The following is a 25,687-nucleotide window of genomic DNA, read 5'->3' on the forward strand; positions in this document are numbered from 1 at the left end:
ATGCTAGAGTGTGGAGAACCTTTGAGAGCTGATGTGTACAGAATGGTGTTTCTCCATTTGTGCTCCTTGGCTCAAATTTTATCCTTCCTGGAGGGTTCAAAAAAGGCTGGACTCTCAATTTGCTCACGGTTCGGGTGGCAGCATTGGTGTCTCATTGAGGCAAGATACAGAATGCCTCATTGGCTGCTCACCCTGATATAGTGCAGTTCCTCAAGGGAGTCTTTCATCTGTGTCCCCCTCTCCGCAATATTTGGCCTCAGTGGATTCTTCAGGTGGTTCTTAAGGCTCTTCATTTGACAACTGTCAAAGATCTTACTTTAAAGGCAGTATTTCTAGTTGCCATCTTGTCAGCATGGAGAGTTTCAGAGCTCTCTCTCTTTTGCAGGGATCCATTTCTCCGCTTTTATGACTCTGGAATTTCCATGCGGACAGTTCCATCCTATTTGCCAAAGACTGTATCTCCTTTTCATGTCAATCAGACTGTGTTTCTTCCTTCTTTTTCCAGGGAGGTCTATTCTGCAGAATATGCTTCCTTGCGACTGTTGAATGTGAAGTGTGTCCTTGCGCTATCTTATCACTACCAACGATTTCAGGTGGTCTGATCATCTTTTTGTCCTCTTTGCAGGACCCCGGAAGGGTTTGCCGGCCTCCAAAGCAACAGTGGCTTGATGGCTTAAGGAGGCTATTTCTTCGGCTTACATTCTGATGTGTAGATCTGCTCCCATATACGTCAAGGCTCATTCTACTAGGCCGTTGGTGACTCCTTTGGCAGAGTCAAGGGTAATTTCATTGGCAGAGATCTGTTAGCTACGTGGCCATCTTCTCATTCCTTTAAACATCACCATTTGGATGTGTCTTCTCCAGCAGATGCTTCCTTTGGGGCCATGATTCTCACTGCAAGGATATCAGAGTCCATTCCCTCTTAAGGATTGCTTTTGTACATCTCATTTGCTGGACTGATCCTTGGGATATAATGGAATGAAAAATTAGTTAATTACCTGACAATTTTCTTTCCTTTATTCCCAAATGATCAGTCCAGAGCCTGACCTTCTGTGATGGTTTCCTTTATTTCATAGTTCTTTTTCTATCTAGAGGCTGGAGTTTTTCCTCTGGAAGTCACTCTTTCACTCGTTTATCGAATACTGGCTTGGTTGCTAAGCACAGGAGGTTATAAGGCGCATCTGAGTTCTCTAGCTCCACATGCTGGTGGATGGTCACAACCCATTTGTGTGAACTGATAAAAGAGAGAGAATAATCAGGTAATTAACTAATTTTTCCTTCTTCTCTGTGGTTATGCTTCCTTATATCTCCTGGACTCTGATTAGCAGTAAAGACACTATTGCCACCTCCTTCTCCCTGTCTGCTTGCCCTTGTTCTGTGAGTGAGTAGATATTAAAATTCTGGCTATCAAAGATGTTGCTTCATTGAGGCGAACTATGAAGCATATGGATAGCAAATTCATTCTTTAAAGTGAATCCATTACTCAGGTGACTAGTAGTGTGGTTTTCATTGTGCCTGCCTGTTCTTCTAAACTAGAGATTCCATTAATAATAATTTTGTCCTGGGACACTTGGAAGATCAAATAATTTACAAAGTTGTAGAAATGGGTGTGATGGGAGATGTGTAAAGAAATTTTTTTCTAAAGTGAGAATGATATATGATCATTTGCAGTGAAATATAATTGCAGTACAGTACACCATTTGATGTCAGTAAATACTTATTTGGACTCGTATCTTTTTAAATAACATGTATATATGTATACATAATATGTGTGTGTAATATTTTTATTTTACTTTTAAGGAGCTCTTAACAGAGAAGCAGAAGGGCAGTTTGATGGAAGCCAAGGTGAGAGAACGGATCAGTACGCTAGAGAAAGAAAATGCAGCTTTACAAAACAAGATGCATACCAATTACCAGGACACCCAACAAATGCAGCTGAAGGTACAGTAGTGTGTAGCTCTGAGTTGTTTTTTATTTTAATAACTTTATTTTTGAATATTAATAAGAAAAACGTATAGACACACAACATGGTTGAATAACACAACATTTCCCATATCAGAGATCCAGAAAATCCCTCCCGATCTTCAACCCTTCCCAACTCTCCCCTCCCCCCATGGCCAAACCCAAACTCCTCCTACAAGAGGCAGTGTGCACATGTGAAAACAGGAAGCTCCCGTATCCCCTCAAGAAAAGTTCCAACCCAACTACTTACACAAGCCCCCTATAGAGGCACCAACTTAGTGGATCGCCAGTGATAATACAGATTCCAAGTTTTATGAAAGGAAAGCATCTGACCATGCTGTAGAACAGTACGTTTTAGTTATCTGCTAAATATAGCTATTTTCTGAAGGACCTTGTCCACTGGGGGTGTATATAGCTGTTTCCAAGTGGCCGCCAATACTAGTTTGCTCACTGTAAAACTAATTTATGTTGTTCTTCTTTGACTCCCACAAGTTTAAAATGGAGCAGACAATATTCTGCCTGAACTGGATAGGCCACGAATTATCTGCTCTAAAGTGTGCACTATAGTAGTCCAAAAAGACAGTATCACTGTACACCCACTAGATGTCCCCCTGCTGCCCAGTGCTTGACTTAAAAATTCGGGCAAGCTGAGCTGGGGTATAGTACCAATGATACAGATTTTTGTAGCTATTCTCCAATAACCTGGTGATCGAGGCTTTAAGGAGATACCTAAAAGTAATATCCCATTGCTGTAGATCCCAGTTCTTACCTAGATCTGGTTCCCATTTATGTATATAATGGTGTATGGGAGTAGGTGAGAGAAGAAAGACCTTATCCAATCGTGATACCATCCTTAGCACAGCCTTCCCTCAGTTCCCGTTCCATAAGTAAATATTGCCATACTGGGAAAGACCAAAGGTCCATCAAGCCCAGCATCCTGTTTCCAACAGTGGCCAATCCAGGTCACAAATACCTGGCAAGATCCCCCCAAAAAGTACAAAACATTTTATGCTGCTTATCCCAGAAATAGTGGATTTTCCCCAAGTCCATTTAATAATGGTCTATGGACTTTTCCTTTAGAAAGTCGTCCAAACCTTTTTAAAACTCCGATAAGCTAATCACCTTTACCACATTCTCTGGCAACGAATTCCAGAGTTTAATTACACGTTGAGTGAAGAAAACTTTTCTCCGATTCGTTTTAAATTTACTGCATTGTAGCTTCATTGCATGCCCCCTAGTCCTAGTATTTTTGGAAAGCATAAACAGACGCTTCACATTTTTATTTATTTATTTTTTTTGTTATATTTGTATCCCGCGCTTTCCCACTCATGGCAGGCTCAATGCGGCTTACATGGGACAATGGAGGGTTAAGCGACTTGCCCAGAGTCACAAGGAGCTGCCTGTGCTGGGAATCGAACTCAGTTCCTCAGGACCAAAGTCCACCACCCTAACCACTAGGCCACTCCCGTTCATTATTTTATAGACTCTTATCATATCTCCCCTTGGCCGCCTTTTCTCCAAACTGAAGAGCCCCAGCCGCTTTGGCCTTTCCTCTTAGGGAAGTCGTCCCATCCCCTTTATCATTTTCGTCGCCCTTCTCTGCACCTTTTCTAATTCCACTATATCTTTTTTGAGATGCGGCGACCAGAATTGAACACAATATTTGAGGTACGGTCGCACCATGGAGCGATACAAAGGCATTATAACATCCTCATTTTTGTTTTCCATTCCTTTCCTAATAATACCTAACATTCTATTTGCTTTTAGCTGCAATAGCACACTTAGCAGAAGGTTTCAACATATCATCAACGACGACACCTAGATCCCTTTCTTGGTTTGTGACTCTTAACGTGGAGCCTTGCTATAATTCGGGTTCCTCTTTCCCACATGCATCACTTTGCACTTGCTCACATTAAACGTCATCTGCCATTTAGATGCCCAATCTTGTAAGGTCCTGTTGTAATTTTTCACAATCCTCCTGTGATTTAACAACTTTAAATAACTTTGTGTCATCAGCAAATTTAATTACCTCACTAGTTACTCCCATCTCTAGGTCATTTATAAATATGTTAAAAAGCAGCAGTCCCAGCACAGACCCCTGGGGAACCCCACTAACTATCCTTCTCCATTGAGAATACTGATCATTTAACCCTACTCTCTGTTTTCTATCTTTTAACCAGTTTGTAATCCACAATAGAACACTACCTCCTATCCCATGACTCTCCAATTTCCTCTGGACTCTTTCATTAGGTACTTCTCTAACATCAGCTCTCCACAGTCCCTGCGGACTATAAAATCATGTAATTGCCAGTAACGAAACTGATCGTCCTCCAGAAGCCCATATTTGTCCTGTAGGTCCAGGTCCAAATAGGGAATAAATTCCCCTCCTTCCAGAACTGATTGAAAGTGCAGAGTCTCTGTTGCTCTCATCTTATAGGCAGAGTCTAAGCGACCAGGTAAAAATCCCAGAGTGTGGCAAATTGTCATCTGTAAAAAATATTTACATTCAGAGAAAAAACGATCCCGTAATCCACACCACTTGTGGAGAGGGAAACTAAGGCTCACTGGGGGGTACTTTATTAATGCGGCTAATTTTTTTTTAAGAAGACAAATTACTGCCCAAAGTGGAGTACCCCCCTAGCCAGGACTGTTCAAGTCACACCAAGGCATTAGAAAATGAGATAGGGAGACTAGCATCCAAATGTGATTTAAGTGCAAAGTGATGCATGTGGGAAAGAGGAACCCGAACTATAGCTACATAATGCAAGGTTCCACATTAGGAGTCACCGACCAGGAAAGGGATCTAGGCTTCATCATTGATGACACGTTGAAACCCTCTGCTCAGTGGGTGGCAGCGGCTAAGAAAGCAAATAAAATGTTTGGTATAATTAGTAAAGGAGTGGAAAACAAAAATAAGGATGTTATAATGCCTTTGTATCGCTCCGTGGTGCAACTGCATCTCTAATATTGTGTGCAGTTCTTGTAATATGCAAACTGTATACACTCCAGGAAATTGTGCACCAAAAAAAATCAAAATGCATGCCAAAATACAATATATTAAAAAGAATAGTGCTCCCCAGTCCAGCATCTTCCTGTTGGCCATGTGAATAGTGATGTTCAGCAGCACTGTCAATGTTTTTGGTATGTTGCCAAATGGCTATCAGGTTTCAGCTCTGCTAGCCTTTAGTTTACTGTTGAGTTACCCAACATTAGTTATAGCTAATACACAGTCAAGTATTATCTGTACCTCATGGTTAGAGTATCAGGCCGAGAACTAGGGAAGCCAGGATTCAAATCCCACTACCGCTCCTTGAGGTCTTGGACAAGTCTCTTAACCTTCCACTGCCTCAAGTACAAAACTTAGATTGTAAGCCCTCCAAGGACAGGAAAATTACCTAGTGTACCTGAATGCAACCTACCTTGAGCTACTGTTGAGAAAGATGTGATCCAAATGTAAAATCTAGTGCCAGCCATACTGTGAAGTAATACAAAACACTACGAATGTCACTCAGGATTTATAGAGCAATTCTACTATACCATAATAGCAGTAACATCCACGAGCCACAAAACAAGGCTCTACCTAGGAAAAGGGAAATGGGACTTGATAAACATCAATATGTTTAGGAGTAGCCTAAACATATAGTTTAGGCACTAAAACATCAATATGCCTATGGGAGAACTAAACAAGCCAGGTTAGTACAATTGGATGCTTCACAGACAGCAGTGCTAACAGAGAACCATGTCTCTTTCACACATGTAGAACACAGACCCTCACCCAGTATAGAATAAGTGGCTACAAACTAAAAATAGAAATATGTAGACAAAAATTAAAATGAACCCCCAAGAAGCCAGACTCTGAATACAGTAAACAGAGAATGATGCATTTACCCCCCTGTACTGCAAAGTATAAAGATATGGGACATAAATGTTAAAAACTGATATATTCCAATCTTTATGCTACAAGTTAACAAATACAAATAAAACCAGTAAGCTACTATGAGGATATCCTGTTCTGACCTGAATAAGGAGGTTTTGGTTTCTGTCAAAAATATATTAAAATTAATCCAATAAAAAGGTGTCACCTGATTTCCATTTTCTATTTGTATTTATTAGCACGGCTACCACATTACTTTACTTTATCCCAAACTTTAAAAACATTTTTTTTATCCTTTGGTCATTTATTTTTTTTTTTTTTTAATTTTTTTATTTATGATTTTACAATTTTACATCCATTTCAAAAATGTAATAGATACAGAAAATATTTTAAACGTACTATAACATAGGGAATATAATCATTCTTATATTGACCACAAACTACACCACATTATGAGGCAAGAAACTAGGAATAACAAAATAAAGGAAAAATTAATTGAGTTTAATTTACTCTGCGAGAGGAAGAAAACCCTAACTACTCGCTAGCCGATTTAACAGCATATTTAAAGTGGGGCCTCAGGTCTGATCACCAATCTTACTATGTTCTTTCGAATCTATATATATTTGCATTTTTCTGGGGTCAAGAAACATATAATTAACACCACCAATGGACACAAAGCATCTACATGGATACTTTAAAACAAATGTTCCAGATAAAGCGAGAACTCTTGGCTTTAACACCAGGAACTCTCGTCTACGCTTTTGTGTCTCTTTGTTGAGATCGGGGAAAATCTGAATCTTAGCTCCAAAAAAAGATGCATTCATATGCCTGAAATACAATTTAAAGATATTATTTCTATCAAGTTCAAGAGCGAAAGATACCAGGAGAGTTGTGCGTTCAGTAACCATCTCCAATGAACTCTCAAGGAACTCTGTCAAGTTCAGATCTGGTTGAGGCTGAGAAATCAGGGGTTGAGATTGAATTCCATATATATAACGAGCCCCGGTGATGGGCGGAAAGCCCTCCACAGGGATTCCTAGGATTTGTCCAAAATATTTTTTTAGCATATCTTTAGCAGGAATTAGAGGAGACTTTGGAAAATTAAGGAATCTTAAGTTATTTCTCCTCCCCTGATTATCTAAATATTCAATCTTCTTAACTATAGTGTCTCTGTCCTTTACCAAAGTTCCTGTCAGATCCTGTAATTTTTTAAACTCTCCTCCCAGTGTTTCAGTTTTCTCTTGATTTTCTTGTATTTTCCCACAAAGCTGCTCTTGAGTTTGCTTTAAACTTACAATATCCTCTTTTATAGAAGTTGTTACCTTGGTAAGGTTGGTGTTCATCCCCTGTATGGCGTCCCACAACAACTCAAGCGTTATTACAGCTGGTCTTAATCTTTCACCGCTATCCATGGAAGATGCCACCAGGACAGGAGTGAGTGCAGGGCTCACTGCCCCCAATTCTGTAGCCGTTAACTTCTCTGGGGTCGACGCTTCCACGGGGCCTCCTCCGGTTGCTAGTGCAGGAAACCCTTCGGTTTGCAGTAGCTTGCCCATCCGATAGGAAGCGAACACTTCCGGGTCGCGGTGGTGCTGTAGTTGGAGGCGGGCTAAGTGACACTGCCTCTATGCTGCGGTCCGATAGTCCAGCTACGGACTCCATCGTCGCGGGAGCTGGGGTTTTACTCATCTGAACGCCGTACTTCTCCAACGTTTGTTGCCGGAGCGCCGGGCTTCCAGGGCTGGAGGAGGGCTGAATCCCTGTTTTCCCCTTCCTTTTCCCCATGAATTCTCGTGGGGAAAGTGCTGCTCTCTCAGGCAAGTACGTCGGGTTTCGGGAGCTCAGACGCGACTTCCTCTCAGATCGCCATCTTGCCATCGGTCATTTATTTTTTTTAATTGTGTTGGTCCTAGTCTTTGGTTTCTGCTTTCCTGCCAAGATTTCCATTTCTCATTTTTCTCTCTCCTCCTTCATGATTCAGCTTTTTTCAGTGAATTTTTCTGTCTCGTCATCTAAATTTAATTCATTTTTAATATCCAGTCTTCAATTTCCTTCTTTTTACTGTCTACCTACAGTTTTCTATCTCTTTCCCTCAGTTCTGCTCTTCTACTCTTACCCTCTTATTCTCCAGACTTTAACTTACTCTATCCTCTCTCTCCCCCCTTCCCGCCTAGCATCTGCCCTCCTCATTGTGTCCTTAACACCCCTCCCCCTGGAACACCCCTGCCACCGCTGCTGCTTTTCCTGACCAGCAGCAGTAGCGACAAAACAACAAACCTAGCTCACAGGGCTTTAGTTTCTCTACCCACAGCTGCTGATTCTGTCCCAGAACAGGAAGTTAGTCAGAGGGGACGGGATTGGCAGCTGTGAGTAGAGAAACTGCAGCCCCCAAGTGAAGTTTGTTTTGCTGCTGGTCAAGAAAAGCAGGCGAGGGGGTGGTGGCATGAGGGCTTGATGACTTTCCTGTACGGTAGTACAAGAAAGGGTGTGCTACCACACAGCTTAGAGGGAACAGTGCTTGCTATACCCTCAATCCAGCATCTTCATCCTCCCCCTGACTACTTTGTGCTACTTTGGAGGGGCCTACCTTTAAATTTAGTTGAAGCAGTCCACTGAACTGTGCTGTGTCGTCAGATGAAACACGCTGCCGACTTCTTGCTTTTGGAACCCCTGAAAAAAGTTTGCGAACATTAGTCTGCGGAACCCAGTTTGGGAATCACTGGAATAAGGTGATACCCGTATTCTTTGACAAAGCAGTGCTAACTGGATATTGATATCACTGCGGAAAGATCTGCGCAGAACTTTGTAAGTCTAAGTGCTTTGAAAGTGAGTCTCTATGGCTCTTCTAATCGTGTTCCCTTTATTCAGCTTTAACTTATGTAATATGCTGTTCTTTGGAAACATTAAACAAGTTATTCCACCTTGAAGTATCTTCTAATTGTTCAAATTCCCTTAAGACCAGATGTTTAAAAATACACAACAGGGTCCAATGGTCCTGGTGGAATCCACTTCGATTTATTTTTAGCCACTGATTTATCTATTTTGGTGTCATCTTTTCCTGCAAAAAATATTTTAATCTGAAGAGTTCTCAAAAATTTCTCAAAATCCATTCTACATCAAAAGGGATTGTGAAGTTGTGTTGGAACAAAGGAGAGCCCCCTAGGAAGAATCTCATGTTCCATGACTGACAAGGGATATCTAGATAAATTTATAACTACTGACTTATTTACGGTTGTGATTGTGTGTGCGGGTGATCCTGACGGTCTTGACGATTGGGGCGATTCTGTGGTCTATCTAAGCATATGCCACCTCGTCTCATGCGTCTCAACTTACCTCATATGTATCTGTACTGATGCATCTAAAGTTGTCGTCATATTAGAGGGGGGGGAGTATTTAGCAGATACCTTGCAGGATGACTTTCCCCAGTAAGTTTATACCTCTTAGGCCTGACTCCTCTGCCTATATTTGTGTCTTAAAGATGTGGCTCTTGTATGCAAGATGGTCCATTGGTACTCAGTTATTCTTTGCCTTTCTCTTAGGTACTATATTGGATCCTTACTATATTGGATCCTTTGGGATGAAATTAGCTACAGTAGATGCTTTTTCCCTATTTTTTCTTTCTATTCAATTATTAGTCAAAAATGCTGTTAAGAGGCGCAACTGTTACAATGAACCTGATGTTTAAAAGCCAACAAAGTGCCTCACCCGCCCACTGAGTAAAGATATCATACTGCCAGTCCAGATACTTTTACAAGTGGAGCAGTTGGGGAGTGTAAGAGCACCACGCATGCTCAGAAGAGCAGTTTGAAAAAAAAAAAGGGGTGGGTGGGGGGGGGGGGGGGGGGGGATTGTTCTGAGCTTGAATGAGGTCTGTACCAGCAACGTCGGGAAAGTGTTATCTGTGATGGAGAGCACCGTATTCAACAAGCTTGCATAGAAATTTCCATAAAATAGTTACTGAAGTCCATAGTGTAAAACAAATACAACTTTTAGGACTTTTAGGTTAAATACCTGAGATGAGAACTTTTTTAAAGATAGGAAAAATACAGACAGGTGTAAGAAATAAGTTTCCTATCTGAAACTGGATTGACATTGCTTGAGGCATTCAAGAAAGATTATGTTGATGTTTATGGGTATCGTATTTTCAAAATATTTTACTAGAAATAATTGAAAGATATGTATTTTCAGTTCAAACAAGTTCGTGAGCAGATGGAGAATCAGATCACCCACCTGAAACAGGAAAATGGCATCCTTCGAGACGCTGTCAGTTCTGCTACAAACCAAATGGAAAGCAAGTATGTACTTTATGCTTCATAAATGTTGAGGCTCGGGGTGGGTTGCAGTTTTCTTATTTACTATATTATTGATGATAAGGATTTCTTATTGCTTCTGTTGTATGAAAGACAAAATGCTCAAGATCAATTTTTTTCATTATTGTTTTGTTAAAAAAAATGGTTTTATTGTTTGAAAGACATTATCACAAGATAGTAACAGATCACATGGAAAGCTGTGGCTTTAGAAGACACAGGTCACTTGTATAGTGCTATTTTCTAAATTCCAGTAGGGTAAGAACCAATAAGTTTACCTTTTTATAGTGTTGTGTATCCTTGAATATGCATATTTTTTATTTTTAGTGATACAGGAGTATCATTAGAAACCTCCAAAATCAAGTTAGTAAATTAGAGCACACTCAGGATATATGAAGCACAGTAAGTGCTTAAAGCGCTCATGAAAAAATAGCAGGAGGAAAATACTTAAGACTTCTGGTTTTAGATTTAGCTGAAACTTAATGCAGAAAAAAACCCAATGCCTAATACTCACCTCTCAACACAATATGAACAAATTTACCATCATCAACACACCAAAACTAAATCTACCAATTTCGGATACCCTAAAAATTCTTGGAGTTACCATTGATCGGCACCTAACACTTGAGAATCACGCGAAAAACACAACCAAAAAGATGTTCCACTCAATGTGGAAATTAAAAAGAGTAAGACCATTCTTCCCAAGGACTGTCTTTCGTAATCTGGTACAATCATTAGCAGTACTCAGTCATCTAGACTATTGCAACTCACTAAAGAGCAAATACTCAAAAAAACTCCAAACAGCCCAGAACACGGCAGCCAGACTCATATTCGGAAAATCAAAATACGAAAGTGCAAAACCCCTACGAGAGAAGTTACACCGGCTCCCACTCAAAGAACGCATCACGTTCAAAGTATGTACCCTAGTTCACAAAATCATCCATGGCGATGCCCCAGCTTACATGTCAGACATGATAGACCTACCACCCAGGAATGCTAAAAAATCATCTCGCACATTCCTCAATCTTCATTTCCACAACTGTAAAGGCCTAAAATACAAATTAATGCACACATCAACCTTTTCCTACATGAGCACGGAATTCTGGAACGCGCTGCCACGCAACCTAAAAGCGATCTATGAACTGACCAACCTCAGCAAACTACTGAAGACCCATCTCTTTGACAAGATATACCACAAAGATCAACACATGTGAAACTCCCCACATATATCCAGAAATGTTTAATAATGCCTTTTGTTATATTACTATCATGTATTCCATTACCATGCAACCCAAAATCATTCTGTAATACTAAATGTATATTCTCTTCTTATTTCCACTATCCATGATGTATTGTAAGCCACATTGAGCCTGCAAAGAGGTGGGAAAATGTGGGATACAAATGCAATAAATAAATAAAATAACCAATAAATACCAGTAAAGCATCTCCATGGAAAATAAAATTGAAATACTTAAAGGGCAATTCTCTAATTGGCTATAATTGGCTATTCAATCATTGGCTCACCTGAAAAAACCTCCAAACTCTCTCTTGAATGTAAAACTGTGTGGTTTTTCTTTTTTTGTTTATTTTTATAATTTTAAATTATCTTCATCTTTGGAAATAGCCAATTATAACTGATTTCTAAAAACTTATTAGGAACATTTTCGGCCACGGCACCGACTGAGGCCCCTTTTTCCTCCATCTGAAGATGTAGAGCGGCGGTTTTCACCTTCTGCACATACTAGCTTGTTTGGATTGGATCACTAGTTTTTTAGATTTAAGTGTCTCCAACCCTTGCAATATCTCTTCCACAGTCAACCCTCTCCTGCCCATACCATGGCTGATTGCTTATGTGACAAGGTTTACAAGGTTAATATTCTTCACCAAGTCTTCTCTTCATTCCCACCTTCCTTCAACACCTGCTAGCTTTTCTCTTCCTCCAAACTCACTACCTGTTCCTATGATCCTATTACATAGTAACATAGTAATTGACGGCAGATAAAGACCTGAACGGTCCATCCAGTCTGCCTAGCAGTTACTCATCAAGTCATGATTATACCAACAATGAATGTGATATAAAATACTTGATCATTGTCTGTCTTTCACTCAAAATTGTTTTGTTACTGGTAATACGTTTATAGAATACACAAACTTTTATTCATATTGCTATAAACCTTTACATTTAAAATCCACTCTCAAACTAAGGCGATAAAATAATGGAATCTGGTGCACTGAAGATAATCCCATTAATCAATCCCTGAAACCTTACAACAGTCTATAACATCAAATGTTACAGTCCACAACTATGTTCCTGCATCAGTAAAAATCATGCTTTTAATTCTTCCAAAGTCTGTGTCTTAAAGTTGCTTAAAGCACGGACAAATTTTGATCTGTGGATTTTATTGCCGATAAAAGAAAATTTGGAGAAATCTTTATTCTTTGGAGTGTGAAAGAGGAGAGGGTGAATTCCCTTATTGGCTTTTTTCATAATATTTTATTTTTTAGCATTTGATATATATTATACAGCTAGGAACCCTGTATTATATGACCCTGTGTGTTGTTCAGGAGTGTTAGAACATATTTTGGAATATCGAAGTTGTATAGATCATTGGTGTATGAAGAGAATTTTTATGTTACATGGATATAATTGTATAAAGATGTATACATGTAGTATGATGCTTATTGTTTATATTTTTTTATATGTTATTTTATGGATTTTATAAATGAGGGTTAAATAAAAAGTAATACCTCCACCGCCATAATTCATCAACAGATGGCAGCACTGATGTGCTATATGTGTTCACTTGTTCTTTGAAATCTCTTCCTTCACCTCGGTTGGTTAGAAGTATCTGTGCAAAGAGGCTATTTTGCTATTGCTTGTGAAATGGTGTGATTTAAGCAACGTGCCATGGTAGAATTTCGAAGGAGTCCCTCCAACAGAAATTCACCACTGTGTGCAGTTTTTATGGTGATGACTTTGATGTGAGTACTGTGCGTTGCTGGGCCAAAAATGTAAAGATTAGGGACAAGAAGGGCTAATTTGGTCAAGAACAAAGTGGAAGACCCCTGACAACAATAGATGAGTGTCAAAGAAGAAGGGTTGATGAACTCATAAAGGACAATCGTAGGCGAAAACCAGGGCCAGTCTTAGGGCAAGGCGACCGAGGCGACTGCATAGGGCCCCACGCGGCGTGCCTGAACTCCACCCCAACCGCCTGAATTCCAGTTCCCCTCCCTCTGAATTTTAAAAGTCATCTAAGTTACCTCGTCAGGGTTACGGCGGCAGGAGTGAAAAGCGTGTGAGCTGCTCGGCGCTTCAGGAGCTGTCCCTTCCCTCTCTCAGCTCTGGTCCCACCCTCCCGGAAACAGTAAATGAGGGCGGGAGTCAGGACCAGAGCTGAGAGAGAGAGAAAGGAAGGCTCCTGAAGCACCAAACTCTCATGCTTTTCACTGCTGCTGCCTGCCGCTGTAACCCGACGAGGTAAGATAATTTTTAAAATTCGGAGGGAGGGCGGGAGGCCCCTGGAACACGCAGGGAGGCCTCGGAGGGAGTGGAGCCTTGAAGCTGGGAGGAGGGCCTTGGAGCTGGGAGGGGGGATGGTCCTGGAGCTCAGAGGGAGGGGTGGCGGGCCCTGGAGCTCGGAGGGAGGGGGCCCTGGAGCTCAGAGGGAGCTTGGTGGGGTGGAGTTAGGGTGGGGCCCCATCAAATTGGTCTGCACAGGGCCCCACACTAGCTAAGACCGGCCCTGGTGAAAACTGATAGTAAAAATTTTTTTAGATACATTAAAAGCAGGACACCGGCAAAAGAATTGGTTGGCCCGCTGGATGACCGGGGTCTTAAAGGGGCGATCAAGGAAGACAAAGAAATAGCAGAAAAACTAAATGAGTTCTTTGCTTCGGTCTTCACCGAGGAAGATTTGGGTGGGTTACCGGTGCCGGACAGGGTATTCGAAGCTGAAGAGTCGGAAAAACTTATTGAAATATCTGTAAATCTGGAAGACGTAATGGAGCAGTTCTGCAAACTGAAGAGTAGCAAATCTGGACCGGATGGTATTCACCCTAGGGTACTGATAGAACTAAAAAATGAGCTGGCAGAGCTACTGTTAGTGATTTGTAATTTATCCTTAAAATTGAGCATGGTACCGGAAGATTGGAGGGTGACCAATGTAACGCTGATATTTAAAAAAGGTTCCAGAGAAGAACCGGGAAATTATAGACCAGTGAGTCTGACGTCAGTGCTGGGCAAAATGGTAAAGACTATTATCAAGAACAAAATTACAGAGCACATTCAAAAGCATGGACTAATGGGACAATGTCAACATGGAAGGGACATGGAGTTAGTGAAGGGAAGTCTTGCCTCACCAATCTGCTGCATTTCTTCGAAGGGGTAAACAAACGTGGACAAAGGTGAGCCAGTTGATATTGTGTATCTAGATTTTCAGAAGGCATTTGATAAGGTCCCTCATGAACGATTACAGAGGAAATTAGAGGGACATGGGATCGGAGGTAGTGTCTTACTGTGGATAAAAAACTGGTTGAAAGATAGGAAACAGAGAGTAGGATTAAAAGGTCAATATTCGCAATGGAGAAGGGTAGTTAGCGGGGTCCCTCAGGGATCGGTGCTGAGACCTTTGCTTTTTAACATATTCATAAATGACCTAGAGATGGGAGTAACTAGTCAGGTAATCAAATTTGCCAATGGCACAAAGTTATTCAAAGTAGTCAAATCGCGAGAAGATTGTGAAAAACTACAAGAGGACCTTACGAGACTGGGGGACTGGGCGTCTAAATGGCAGATGACGTTTAATGTGAACAAGTTCAAAGTGATGCATGTGGGAAAGAGGAACCCAAACTATAACTACGTCATGCAAGGTTCAGTGTTGGGAGTCACAGACCGAGAAAGGGATCTAGGTGTCATCATTGATGATACATTGAAAACTTCTGTTCAGTGTGCTGCTGCGGCTAGGAAAGCAAATAGAATGTCGGGTATCATTAGGAAAGGGATTGAAAACAAAAATAAGGATATTATTCTGGCATTGTATCGCTCCATGGTGCGACTGCACCTCGAATATTGTGTTCAATTCTGGTCGCCGCACCTCAAAAAAGACATAGTGGAACTGGAAAAGGTGCAGAGAAGTGCAACAAAGATGATACAGGGAATGGGGCGACTTTCCTTTCAGGATAGACTGAAGAGGCTGGGGCTCTTCAGCTTGGAGAAAAGGCGGTTGAGGGGGAGATATGATAGAGGTCTATAAGATAATGAATGGAATGGAACGGGTCGATGTGGAGCGTCTGTTTATGCTTTCCAAAAATACTAGGACAAGGGGGCATGCGATGAAGCTGCAGTGTGGTAAATTAAAAACGAATCGGAGGAAATTTTTCTTCATTCAGTGTGTAGTTAAACTCTGGAATTCGCTGCCGGAAATGCTGGTTAAGGCGGTTAACTAAGCAGACTTCAAAAAAGGGTTGGACGGCTTCCTGGAGGAAAAAGCCATAGAATGTTATTGAATGGACGAGGGAATAATACAGTATTTCTAGGATGGGCGGGACACATTGCCTGTTCTTTTGGCAGCTGTCGGTGACAGGGTGCTGGGCTTGATGGACCCTTGGTCTGTCCCAGCATGGCGATGCTTATGTACTTATGTCAAATCATTATGCTGCAACCTTGAAAACTTTGAAAGAATGGTTGAGAAGAGTTTGGAAGTACAAGAAGGAATTTTTGTTGTAGTATGACAATGCTAGGCCTTACACGGCACAAAACACCTTGGAGACGATTGTGAAGCTGGTTCTCACAATATTACCTCATGTGCCATACAACCCAGTCTTACACCATGCAATTTATATCTTTTTCCAAAATTGGGAGAATGCCATCTGTTCGATTCGAAGAAGTAGTATGGACAATGAGCAGCTGGTTGAAGAGACAAGATGTACAGTTCTTTCACGACAGCTTTCAAGATCTTGTCCATCATTTGCAGAAATGTGTGGCGAATGGTGGTGACTATGTAGAAAAGTAAATACATGTGATAAGAGCACGTTTCAAGCATTATTTTCACTTTTTATCCATTACAATATCTTCATTTAAACAAAAGTTATGGAGATGGAGGCATTACTTTTCATTTAACCCTTGTATATCACACTGCCTGTGTCTAGTAGTGCTATAGAAACGGGTGGTGGTGATTGCCTGGTCCCAGGCAGTCAGTGGTAGTAGTAGTATTGAGTCAGTTGCCTCAGAGCCTAGGCCTGTTGAAACAGACTGAGGAAACCTCTACCCCAACTTCCTTCAAAAACTCTTGAGGTCACTATCTCAGCTCTTTCCAGAGATTCCTCAAAATAGGGGATTTCAATATCATCATAAAATCATTGAATACCCTTTGAGAATCACTTGCATTTGTCCACAAGGTTTTTTTTTTCAGGACTTCTAGCTAAAGATCTGGCAACATCTTTCTTAAACCAGGTGATGTCTAAGAGACTGGATTTAAAGAATAAAATGCGGCCAGCTCTATGGTAGGAACTCTGCAACTTCCACACTAGTTTCTGGTAGTCCTCAAAGCTAAAATTTCCAAATTCTTCACCAGTACCCCTCCTGGCAGGGACTACAGAATCCTGGACTTAATAGGAAGGAAATTTACCAAAGCTCCGTACTAAACATGTAAATGTAAAACAAGCATACATACCTTTCTGCAAGAGTCTATTAAGTTCATTGGAGATTTCCCAGTGGAGTTCTCAAGTCTCTCATCTCTGCTCTGTGAGGTTGAAGAATTCATGCTTCTACCATCTCCTACTGTCCACATACAGTGCTCACTGCGGGGCATCTCGAGCCACGGTTGTGGTGGTAGAACTGCATGGCTCTGGACATTTGGACTTGAGAGGATCTCTCTCTAGATTGTTTTCAAGGTGGAAGGAAATCAGCACCAAAGGACTGGTGTCTATTGTCTCCTGTCACGTTTTCAAAGCTGGAAACTGGTTTGTGAGCCCTTGGGCCACTGCCGAGGAGCGGCAGTGGCAGGCAAAACAACCCCACACCGGAGACTAGGCAGAACAGGACTGGAACTCCGGACTGGAGTTGCAGCAGAGGCAAACAGGCAGGACTAAAGCAGAGCAGGCACCCTTAAACTTCACCTGCACTTGGCCGCTTTTCACCAAATGTTGAGCTTCTGGCTGCAGGTGGCCGGCAGGGCTTACTGGGCAAGGCAGGACTGGATACCCCACTAGACTGAACCAGGGCTGAGGGTCAGAGGGGAGAGGAATATATAGACAACCAGGCAGGGAATGAGAAGCCAAAAGACCAGACTGAAAGCTGTAAACAGCCACTGCAGCAGGGAACCAAACACTGAAAAACAAGAGAGAGACTGAAAGCTGCCAGGCAGACAATAAACAAGAAACACAGAGAACCCAGAACCAGACACAGTAAATACAAACAAGAGTCAAGACTAGGACAGTACAAGCTAAGCTACACATAAACTAACAGAATCAGGCAAGGAACTAGAACAAGAATCAAACTAGGCTGAAGTGCAACAAGCACCAACATACCAGGGCCTTAGACGATGCAAAGGCAACTGCAGAGAGATTCCAAAAGGCTAATAAGCCCAGCAGCACCTGGAACTCAGCTGCAGCAATCACCAGGCCACTACGGGTGCTGTGCAGGCTCAAACACAAGCAAACCCGGCAGCCTGGAAGATCCGGACCAGACTGAGCAGAAATCTGGAACGGGTGATAGTCCATAGTAGCCACTGGTTCTGGCCACCAGAGGGCGAGGTGAGTCACAGACGTAACATCTAGACTTGATCTATGCTCTATTGGAAATCTTGGCCTACAGAATTTTTTCGGTGTGGCCTACTCATACTTGCTCCATCAGGGCCCTTGAGGGTGGGGGGAGGCCTTTGACCACCCAGGAATATAGGATCCCTGTACAGGTTACTGTCTCTCATGGCCCTTCCAAGAGCTACCCGGAGATCAATCCTTAAAAAATAAGCGTCACCAACTTCTCTGTCCTAGACAGCCTCCATATTGAGGCATTATCATTTTCTCTGTGTTGAGAGGCAGATGGTATTCTCCTTGCCTGTGTCCTAGAACAACTTGGAAATCTTCCTAGCTGTCAGGAAGCCTGTGCCCAAAAAATCCTACCACTACAAATGGGTGCTTTTAGAATTCCCTAAATCCTTTCCCACTACAGAGTTTAGTGCATCTCTTACAGCTTTGGCCTGAAAGCTAGTTCAATACACCTACATCTGTTTATAATCATAGCTTGTCATGAGCATGTGGATAGAACAAAAAGGCCCAACCTGAGGTATTTTGTTTCCATAATGATGATGGAACTGCAGAGGCCTAAACCATAATTAAAAAAAAAATTGTGTGAAAAAGATCATCAGTCTATGGCCTATAGCGGTATGGTCGATATTAAATTCAACCACTGCACCAGTATTAATATATGGATATCGCCTGCTCCCCCAAATACTTTAATGAAGGATCAGCTTCATGGTTCAATGTGTTTTAACAAAATCCAACTATTTCACTCAAAATAATGTAACTCCTCCAGTCACATCATTATGGCACCATATTTAAGACACTTGCTATTTGTTTCAACTCTGTCCACTTCAAATCCAGCATCACTGCTTGGTTAAAGTATAATGTCCACTACCCCGACTGACATGGTCTATGTTTTGACAACCATCTGTTTCAGGTAGAACAAGTTCAATATGCCATCCAAATGTCTTCTAATCTGACTTGCACCTTCAACCTTGAAAAAGAATAGGCCTTGGTCTGCCAGTCCATGTAAGGGATCCTCTGATCTAAACCACCCATTCTTATTCCTCTTCCCCATCCAGCTTATCAAGACCTCTTTTGAACCCTTGGACCAAGTGACACTGCTGAAATATTATTTTCTTGGTAGCCTTCACCTCGGCAAGATATGGCAATGAACTGCAAGCTCTTGTCCATCATCCCCGTACATCTAATTTTTCTCAGAAGTGGGGCTAAGCACTTGTCCCAAGTTTTTGCCGCACTATTTGTTTTATTTCCTGAGCCATGTTCTCAGCCAGCATAAACCACTCTGTGCATGCTGAACTTTAGACAAGCCTGTTCTTATTACTTGAAGGGCGCTTGGAGCATCTGAGTGATCACTCTTTATATTGGACATCACGGAACTGATGTACCATTTCTATTTCACATCAGCATTCATAAGTTCGTTGTGAAGTCAACAATGATAGCTAATCTCAGATGGACCTGAATAACAGATTTCTGTAGGATGGTGACAGTCGCCAACCCATACATTCATTAAACACTACTGATTGGTCTCCGCTTACCTGGGCAGTGTTTGAGCATTCCATTCTACAAAGTCTTTTTTGCACAGGGTCTTCCACTGGAACATATCTTTCCAGGTTGCCTAAATAGTCTATTGTTTTTCAACCCTTGGCTTAGGAATCACTCAGTTTTGTGGCTCCATATTCACAGCATGCGATGGAGAAAACAAAATTGCTTACCTGTAATGGGGGTTCTCTGTGGATAGCAGAGGAATTGGAACCACATACATCTCACCTTCCTGTCTGAATTTAAAACTTTAGCTATGTAATTGACTGAGGAGGCACAGCACAAGAACCCTTGTTGTGACTCTCCTGGGCTTTTTGAGAGCAAGTATTCAAAATGAGGATGACATGAGGATGTTCGATTCCCCTACTCTCCATGGAGAAACCCACATTACAGTTACGGGTAAGCAGTTTCACTTTCTGTGCTTAATATTGGTAGGTATAAGAATATCAGATTAACCTCAGTAGTACTTTGCAAAGATATAACACTAACTCAACGTAAATTTAATTAAGTTGCCCATGATACCGCTTGGTGAGGTTCCCTCTCTGTGTGACAGGGTCACTCTTTATCAGGTTTGCAGGCAGCAAGAAAATCGGGCAAAAAGCTGCCTTTCCAAAGAATATTGTCAGGCAGAATGCACAGAGCTTGAGGTGACATTGGGAGTAGAATTCTGGTGGTAGAAGCTGCATCCAGTTCTGTGTTCTCTTTCATAGCCCAGAAATATGTACTGTGTGTTCTTTGTAATTGTATGAATATATATTGAGTACTTGGATTTAATGCAAACAGATGGATCTCAGAATGGATAACCTAATTGATCAGTTAGCTATTTTGTTTTCAGATAGGCCAAGTTCATTAAGTAGTCAGCTTGGGAAGTTGAGCTGAAGATGGCTGGAATGTGTTAGTGGTAACAGCAGTTAATCAGTTTGCCAGCCATTGACAGTTTGTAGAAGGACCAAAATGCATATTTTATGGCAGCATTCTGTTATAAAGCAGATAGTTTTAGTCTTTAGGGCCATTCTCAAACATCCCAGAAGCCTCTGGGTCTTTTGTGTTCTTTGGCTATTTTGACAAACATGGGATCCATAAGTGTAATCTGTGCATTATTCCTGTGTATTCTTCATAGGCGATTTTTTTTAAATTACATTTGTACCTCGCGCTTTCCCACTCATGGCAGGCTCAATGCGGCTTACATATTATATACAGGTACTTATTTGTACCTGGGGCAATGGAGGGTTAAGTGACTTGCCCAGAGTCACAAGGAGCTGCCTATGCCTGCAGTGGGAATCGAACCCAGTTCCCCAGGACCAAAGTCCACCACTCTAACCACTAGGCCACTCCTCCACTCCTGTGTATCCTTCATAGGTGATTTTATTTTTATTTATATATTTGATATACCACCTTTCTGTCATATAACCAAAGAGGTTTACATATTATGAACAGGCACCTTCTCTGTCTTCTAGTGGGCTCACGATCTAGGTTTTGTACCTGGGGCAGTGGAGGGTTAGGTGACTTGCCCATGGTCACAAGGAGCTGCAGTAGGAATTGAATCTGGTTCCTCTGGTTCTCAGCCTACTGCTGTCTTATGGTAAAATGTTTTGGTTTGTTTTTGATAACCTAGGTCACCTACAATGATGTATGTTTGTTTTTTTTTTTAATTTTTAGGCAGACCTCTGAACTTAATAAACTGCGCCAGGATTGTGCACGGCTTATGAATGAGTTAGCTGAAAAGAACAGTAAAGTAGCTCAGGAGGAGCTGCAAAAGAAGAGTACAGAACAAGCAGTGGCACAGTTAACGGTAATGTTCATTTACATAGATCTGAGTGAAATTGTTTTTTCAATTGAGTTAGCTTAATCGTGTGTCCCTATATCTCTTATTCTGATTCCCAGCCATTGAATTTCATCAGTGCATTTGAAGGTGAAGCAGCTTCCAAAAAAAATAAATAAAATGGACGGAAAACAGTAGGTTATTGCTATCAGTCAAGTGGCAATGCATTTTAAGATTTTTTTTTCTTTCAACAGATGCAGTTGTGTTGTACCATCTGTATTATTCAGACTAAGGGAATGAAATTATAAAGCATGATATGGAGTAACTTGCTCATAGGGTGGATCCTGAACACAATGATATGGTGTGGTATAGTTGGCTTAATGTAGAAAGAAAGCTATAGCTGCAGCAACTTCAGGAAAGTGACCTTTCTTTATGGAGGAAAGGTTCAGGGGAGCCATTTTTCTCTGTCTACAAGCAGGATATAATCACATGGCCCTGAGACAGAACAGTGCAACCAGAGCTCAGAGCTAGTTCTGAGCATGCATGGCCTTCCCGGGACCAAGGAAAATGCTGGGTACATCAAGTATTTTTTTTGTGCTCTGTTTATTTGACGTGAATATAAAACTCTCTTATATATTTGAAGTTTTCCTCTTTTTTTTAGTGGTTCAGCAATGTTCTTCGTCATCTTCATTTACTTTTCAGACACCCCTAACTAGGCATTCAGGTATCTGAGTCCGTCCTTTAAGTATGTGACTTTCTTTTTACATTTCTGATAAACACTTGGGTACTGATTGTGAATAAAAGGGAGTAATGTTTCAGAGACAACAGAGCTTGTGTCAAATGCCACAAAAGGGTGGCATTTTTGTCTTAATGCTCACAGCTGTGCACTAAGACAAGTAACAAATAGCACCCTTTTGTGGCATTTGAAGTAAGCTTGGTTGTCTCCGAGACCCCACCCCATTTCACTTTAAAGTTAGAAATTTACGATTACTACCTAGGTGTTTATCAGAGAGTTTTTGTTGTGTTAATATCTTTAACTTATAATGCCAGTCCTCTTTCTTCCAACCCTGTCCTTCCTGAATAAATTATAACCCAGTTTAGTTACCATATATACTCGAATATAAACCTATTCTTGTATAAACTGAGGCAAGTTTTCCCCTCCCCTCCAAAAAAATGGGAAAACTGTTAACTTCGCATATAAACCAGAGGGGTTTATATTCTTGTGTATGATAACTCCCCTCCCCCCCCCCCCCCCCCGATGACCGGCATTTATTGCTCCACAGCTCCACCACCACTGCGGTTACTGCCATTTCTTCTTTCATACCCCCTCCCTGCAGTTACCAGCATTTTACTTGCAGTTCCTCTCTACTTTTCTTCGGCTGATGCGGTCAAAGTAAATTATGTGCTGGGTCAGTGCAGGGTCTTGCATATCTGCGTGTGCTGAAGGCCTGCTGACTGCCAGCCCAGTGCATAATTTGCTTTGACCATGTCAGCTGAAGGAAGGTAGGAAGGAACTGCCAGGAAAATGCTGGTAACCACAGTGGAGGAGAATATAAACTGAGACCCCCATTTTTGGACCTTTTTTTTTTTTTGGCCCAAAAATCTCAGTTTATATTTGAGTATTTACTGTATATCCTAGTCATGGTTTTCCATGTACCATGTCTCTGTGATTGCCACTAAATCCAAGTCAGCCTCTAGATCCAGAATCTTATTTCTCATTCTACAGGCTTTAGTATACACAGCTTTGCTAAGGTTGCTCTTTCTCATTTCTATAGAGCAGTGTTTCTCAACCTTTCTTCTGTTGTGACACACCCCACAGACGATGTTCATGTGTGCGACATCTGAACACTAAAATTCACTGCTGAATAAAAATAAAATCCTAAATATTTCAGTATTAAAAATGATGCAGGGGAAATGTAAAATAGGCTAAAACAGAGTTTATTTTTTAATCAGCTGCTAAAATTATCAAATTTTATTTTTTCTTAAAGAAATACGGGTTACATGCTAACTGTGACTATGTACAAGTTTTGATATGGGATTGAATAGTAGACAAATTCATACTAACTTATCCCCAAATTCTATATGTGGCACCTAGAGTTGCACACGTTAAATTAGGTGCATGCCTTAGTTACATGCGTAACTTAAATGAATAATGAGCCAGTTGGCACTGATAATTGAGTGGTGGTAATTTCAGGAGTTACCTGGACAAACTTTCCATTTTGAATTTCTCTGTCTTCACCCTCCTCCCGTACTACAGATTGGTTAACTTTTCAAAACAATCCAGTCATGTTAAGCTTTACTAATACCTGGCCTAAACTTAACAGAATTGGTTATTTGGTTAAATTTAACCATGTATACTCAGAGTAGGTTGTCAAGTGTGTGTTTAACTTTTAGATATTCCACAACTGAAAACAGGCCTCTGAAATATTAAGTTAAATTTATTGAGAATTTTTACCAAGATACGTAATAGATATGGTGGGGCAGGTGTAGAATACTGACTGCTCTCGTTTTATAGCAGGATGCAGTAACTATAACAGTAAGAAACTAGTAGTACTTTACTGACATAGTGACAGTCCAAGAAAATACATTGAGCTGTTACTGGCGTTTCTCAGCATTCTGCAATCAATCTCTTCACGAGATTAAGCAGAATACAAGAGTTGTGTGAGAGAATTCACCCTAAATGTATATTTGCATTGCATAAGACCTTTTTTTCATTTTCTCTTTCTTTTGGATTAAAGGCTCAACATCAAGAAGCTGAGAGAAGAAGGGAGGAAATTGAGACCTATTTAAGGAAAATGACAGCACAATATGAAGGTACCTGTATTCTATATCTGTTCAGTAAAGGCAATTAAGTTCTGTTTCTTCACATTTTCTCATACACAGTTGCTCAGGTATAGATGGGAGATTTTAATACTTATTGTAACCCTATTGGTTTGAAACAGCGGTTAGCGTATCTGGGTTTAAACAAAGGTTTGACAAGTTCCTGAAGGAAATGTCCATAGTCTTCTATTGAAATAGACATGGGGAAGCAACTGGTTGCCCTGGGATTTGTAGCATGGAATGTTGCCACAGTTTGGGTTTCTGACAGGTACTTGTGACCCGGCTTGGCCACTGGATACTGGGCTAGATGGACCATTAGTCTGACCCAGTTTGGCTACTCTTATTTTCTTATGTTCTCCTACTCTGCTGTACCAGGTCTCCTTGTACCCGCCAGCAGCTCAGACTAGCCATGGTGGCACTGAATATGTGACTCCTATGCCCAGAGTGTCAACAATGTAGCCCTCTTCACCAAAGTGTCCCAGGGTCTTCCCCAAGCCCTAGGATCCTCAAGTAAAACTATATTATCCTCTGGCAAGGAGTTCCAGAGCTTAACTATTCATTGAGTGAAAAAATATTTCCTCCTATTTGTTTTAAAAGTATTTCCATGTAACTTCCTTGAGTGTCCCCTAGTCTTTGAACTTTTGTAACAAGTAAAAAATTGAGTTACTTCTACTCGTTTACACAACTCAGGATTTTGTAGACCTCAATAATATCTCCCCTCATCCATCTCATAAGTTGAAGAGCCCTATCCTCTTTAGCCTTTCCTCATAAGAGAGGAGTTCCATCCCCTTTATCATTTTGGTTGCTCTTCTTTGAACCTTTTCTAATTCTGCTATATCTTTTTTGAGATAAGGCAACCAGAACTGAGCGCAATACTCAAGGTGCGGCCACACCATGGAGCGATTCAAAGGCATAATAGTATTTTCGGTCTTTGTCGCCATCCCTTTCCTAATAATTCCTAGCATCCTGTTTGCTTTTTTGGTGACCGCTGCACACTGAGCAGAAGATTTCAGCGTACCTACAGTGACACCTAGATCTTTCTCTTGAGTGCTGACCCCCAAAGTGGGCCGTAGCATCAGGTAACTCTGATTTGGATTATTCTTTCCAATGTGCATCACCTTGCATTTGCTTACATTAAATTTCATCTGCCATTTTTCGCAGTCCACATGTGTTTTAACAGCCTTGAATAGTTTTGTATCATCTGCAGATTTAATCACCTCACTCGTCATTCTGATTTCCAAATCATTTATAAATATGTTAAATAGCACCGGTCTCAATACAGATCCCTGCAGCATTCCAGTGTTCACCGGCCTCCATTGAAAGAAATGACCATTTAACACTACCGTCTGTTTTTTGTCCAATAACTAATTCCTAATCCACACCAGAACCTTATCTCCTGTCCCTTGACTCTCTAATTTTCTCAGGAGTCTCTCATGAGAAACTTTATCAAAACTTTCTGAAAATCTAGATATATTATCCAGCCGACTCACCTTTATCCGCATGTTTATTTACACCTTCAAAGAAATGAAGTAAATTGGTGAGGCAAGACTTCCCTTGGCTGAACCCATTCTGACTCTGTCCCATTAAACCATGTTTGTCTATGTGTTCTGTAATTTTATTCTTTATAGTAGTTTTAACTATTTTACTTTACCAGTC

General features: G+C 41.1%; 1 protein-coding gene across 7 annotated transcripts in view; it reads left to right on the forward strand.

The window, feature by feature from the left end:
* Positions 1-25,687, forward strand: part of KTN1 (kinectin 1) — a 227,432-nt gene that overhangs the window by 23,458 nt on the left and 178,287 nt on the right. For all 7 annotated transcript variants that reach the window (XM_030215125.1, XM_030215126.1, XM_030215128.1 and 4 more), the window contains exons 6-9: positions 1,801-1,941; positions 10,025-10,131; positions 21,109-21,241; positions 23,950-24,025. In XM_030215125.1, the coding sequence (XP_030070985.1) occupies positions 1,801-1,941; positions 10,025-10,131; positions 21,109-21,241; positions 23,950-24,025 (457 nt within the window). The remainder of the gene's footprint in view (positions 1-1,800; positions 1,942-10,024; positions 10,132-21,108; positions 21,242-23,949; positions 24,026-25,687) is intronic.

This window comes from Microcaecilia unicolor, chromosome 9 (genome assembly GCF_901765095.1).
Source record: "Microcaecilia unicolor chromosome 9, aMicUni1.1, whole genome shotgun sequence".
NCBI classification, from domain to species: domain Eukaryota; kingdom Metazoa; phylum Chordata; class Amphibia; order Gymnophiona; family Siphonopidae; genus Microcaecilia; species Microcaecilia unicolor.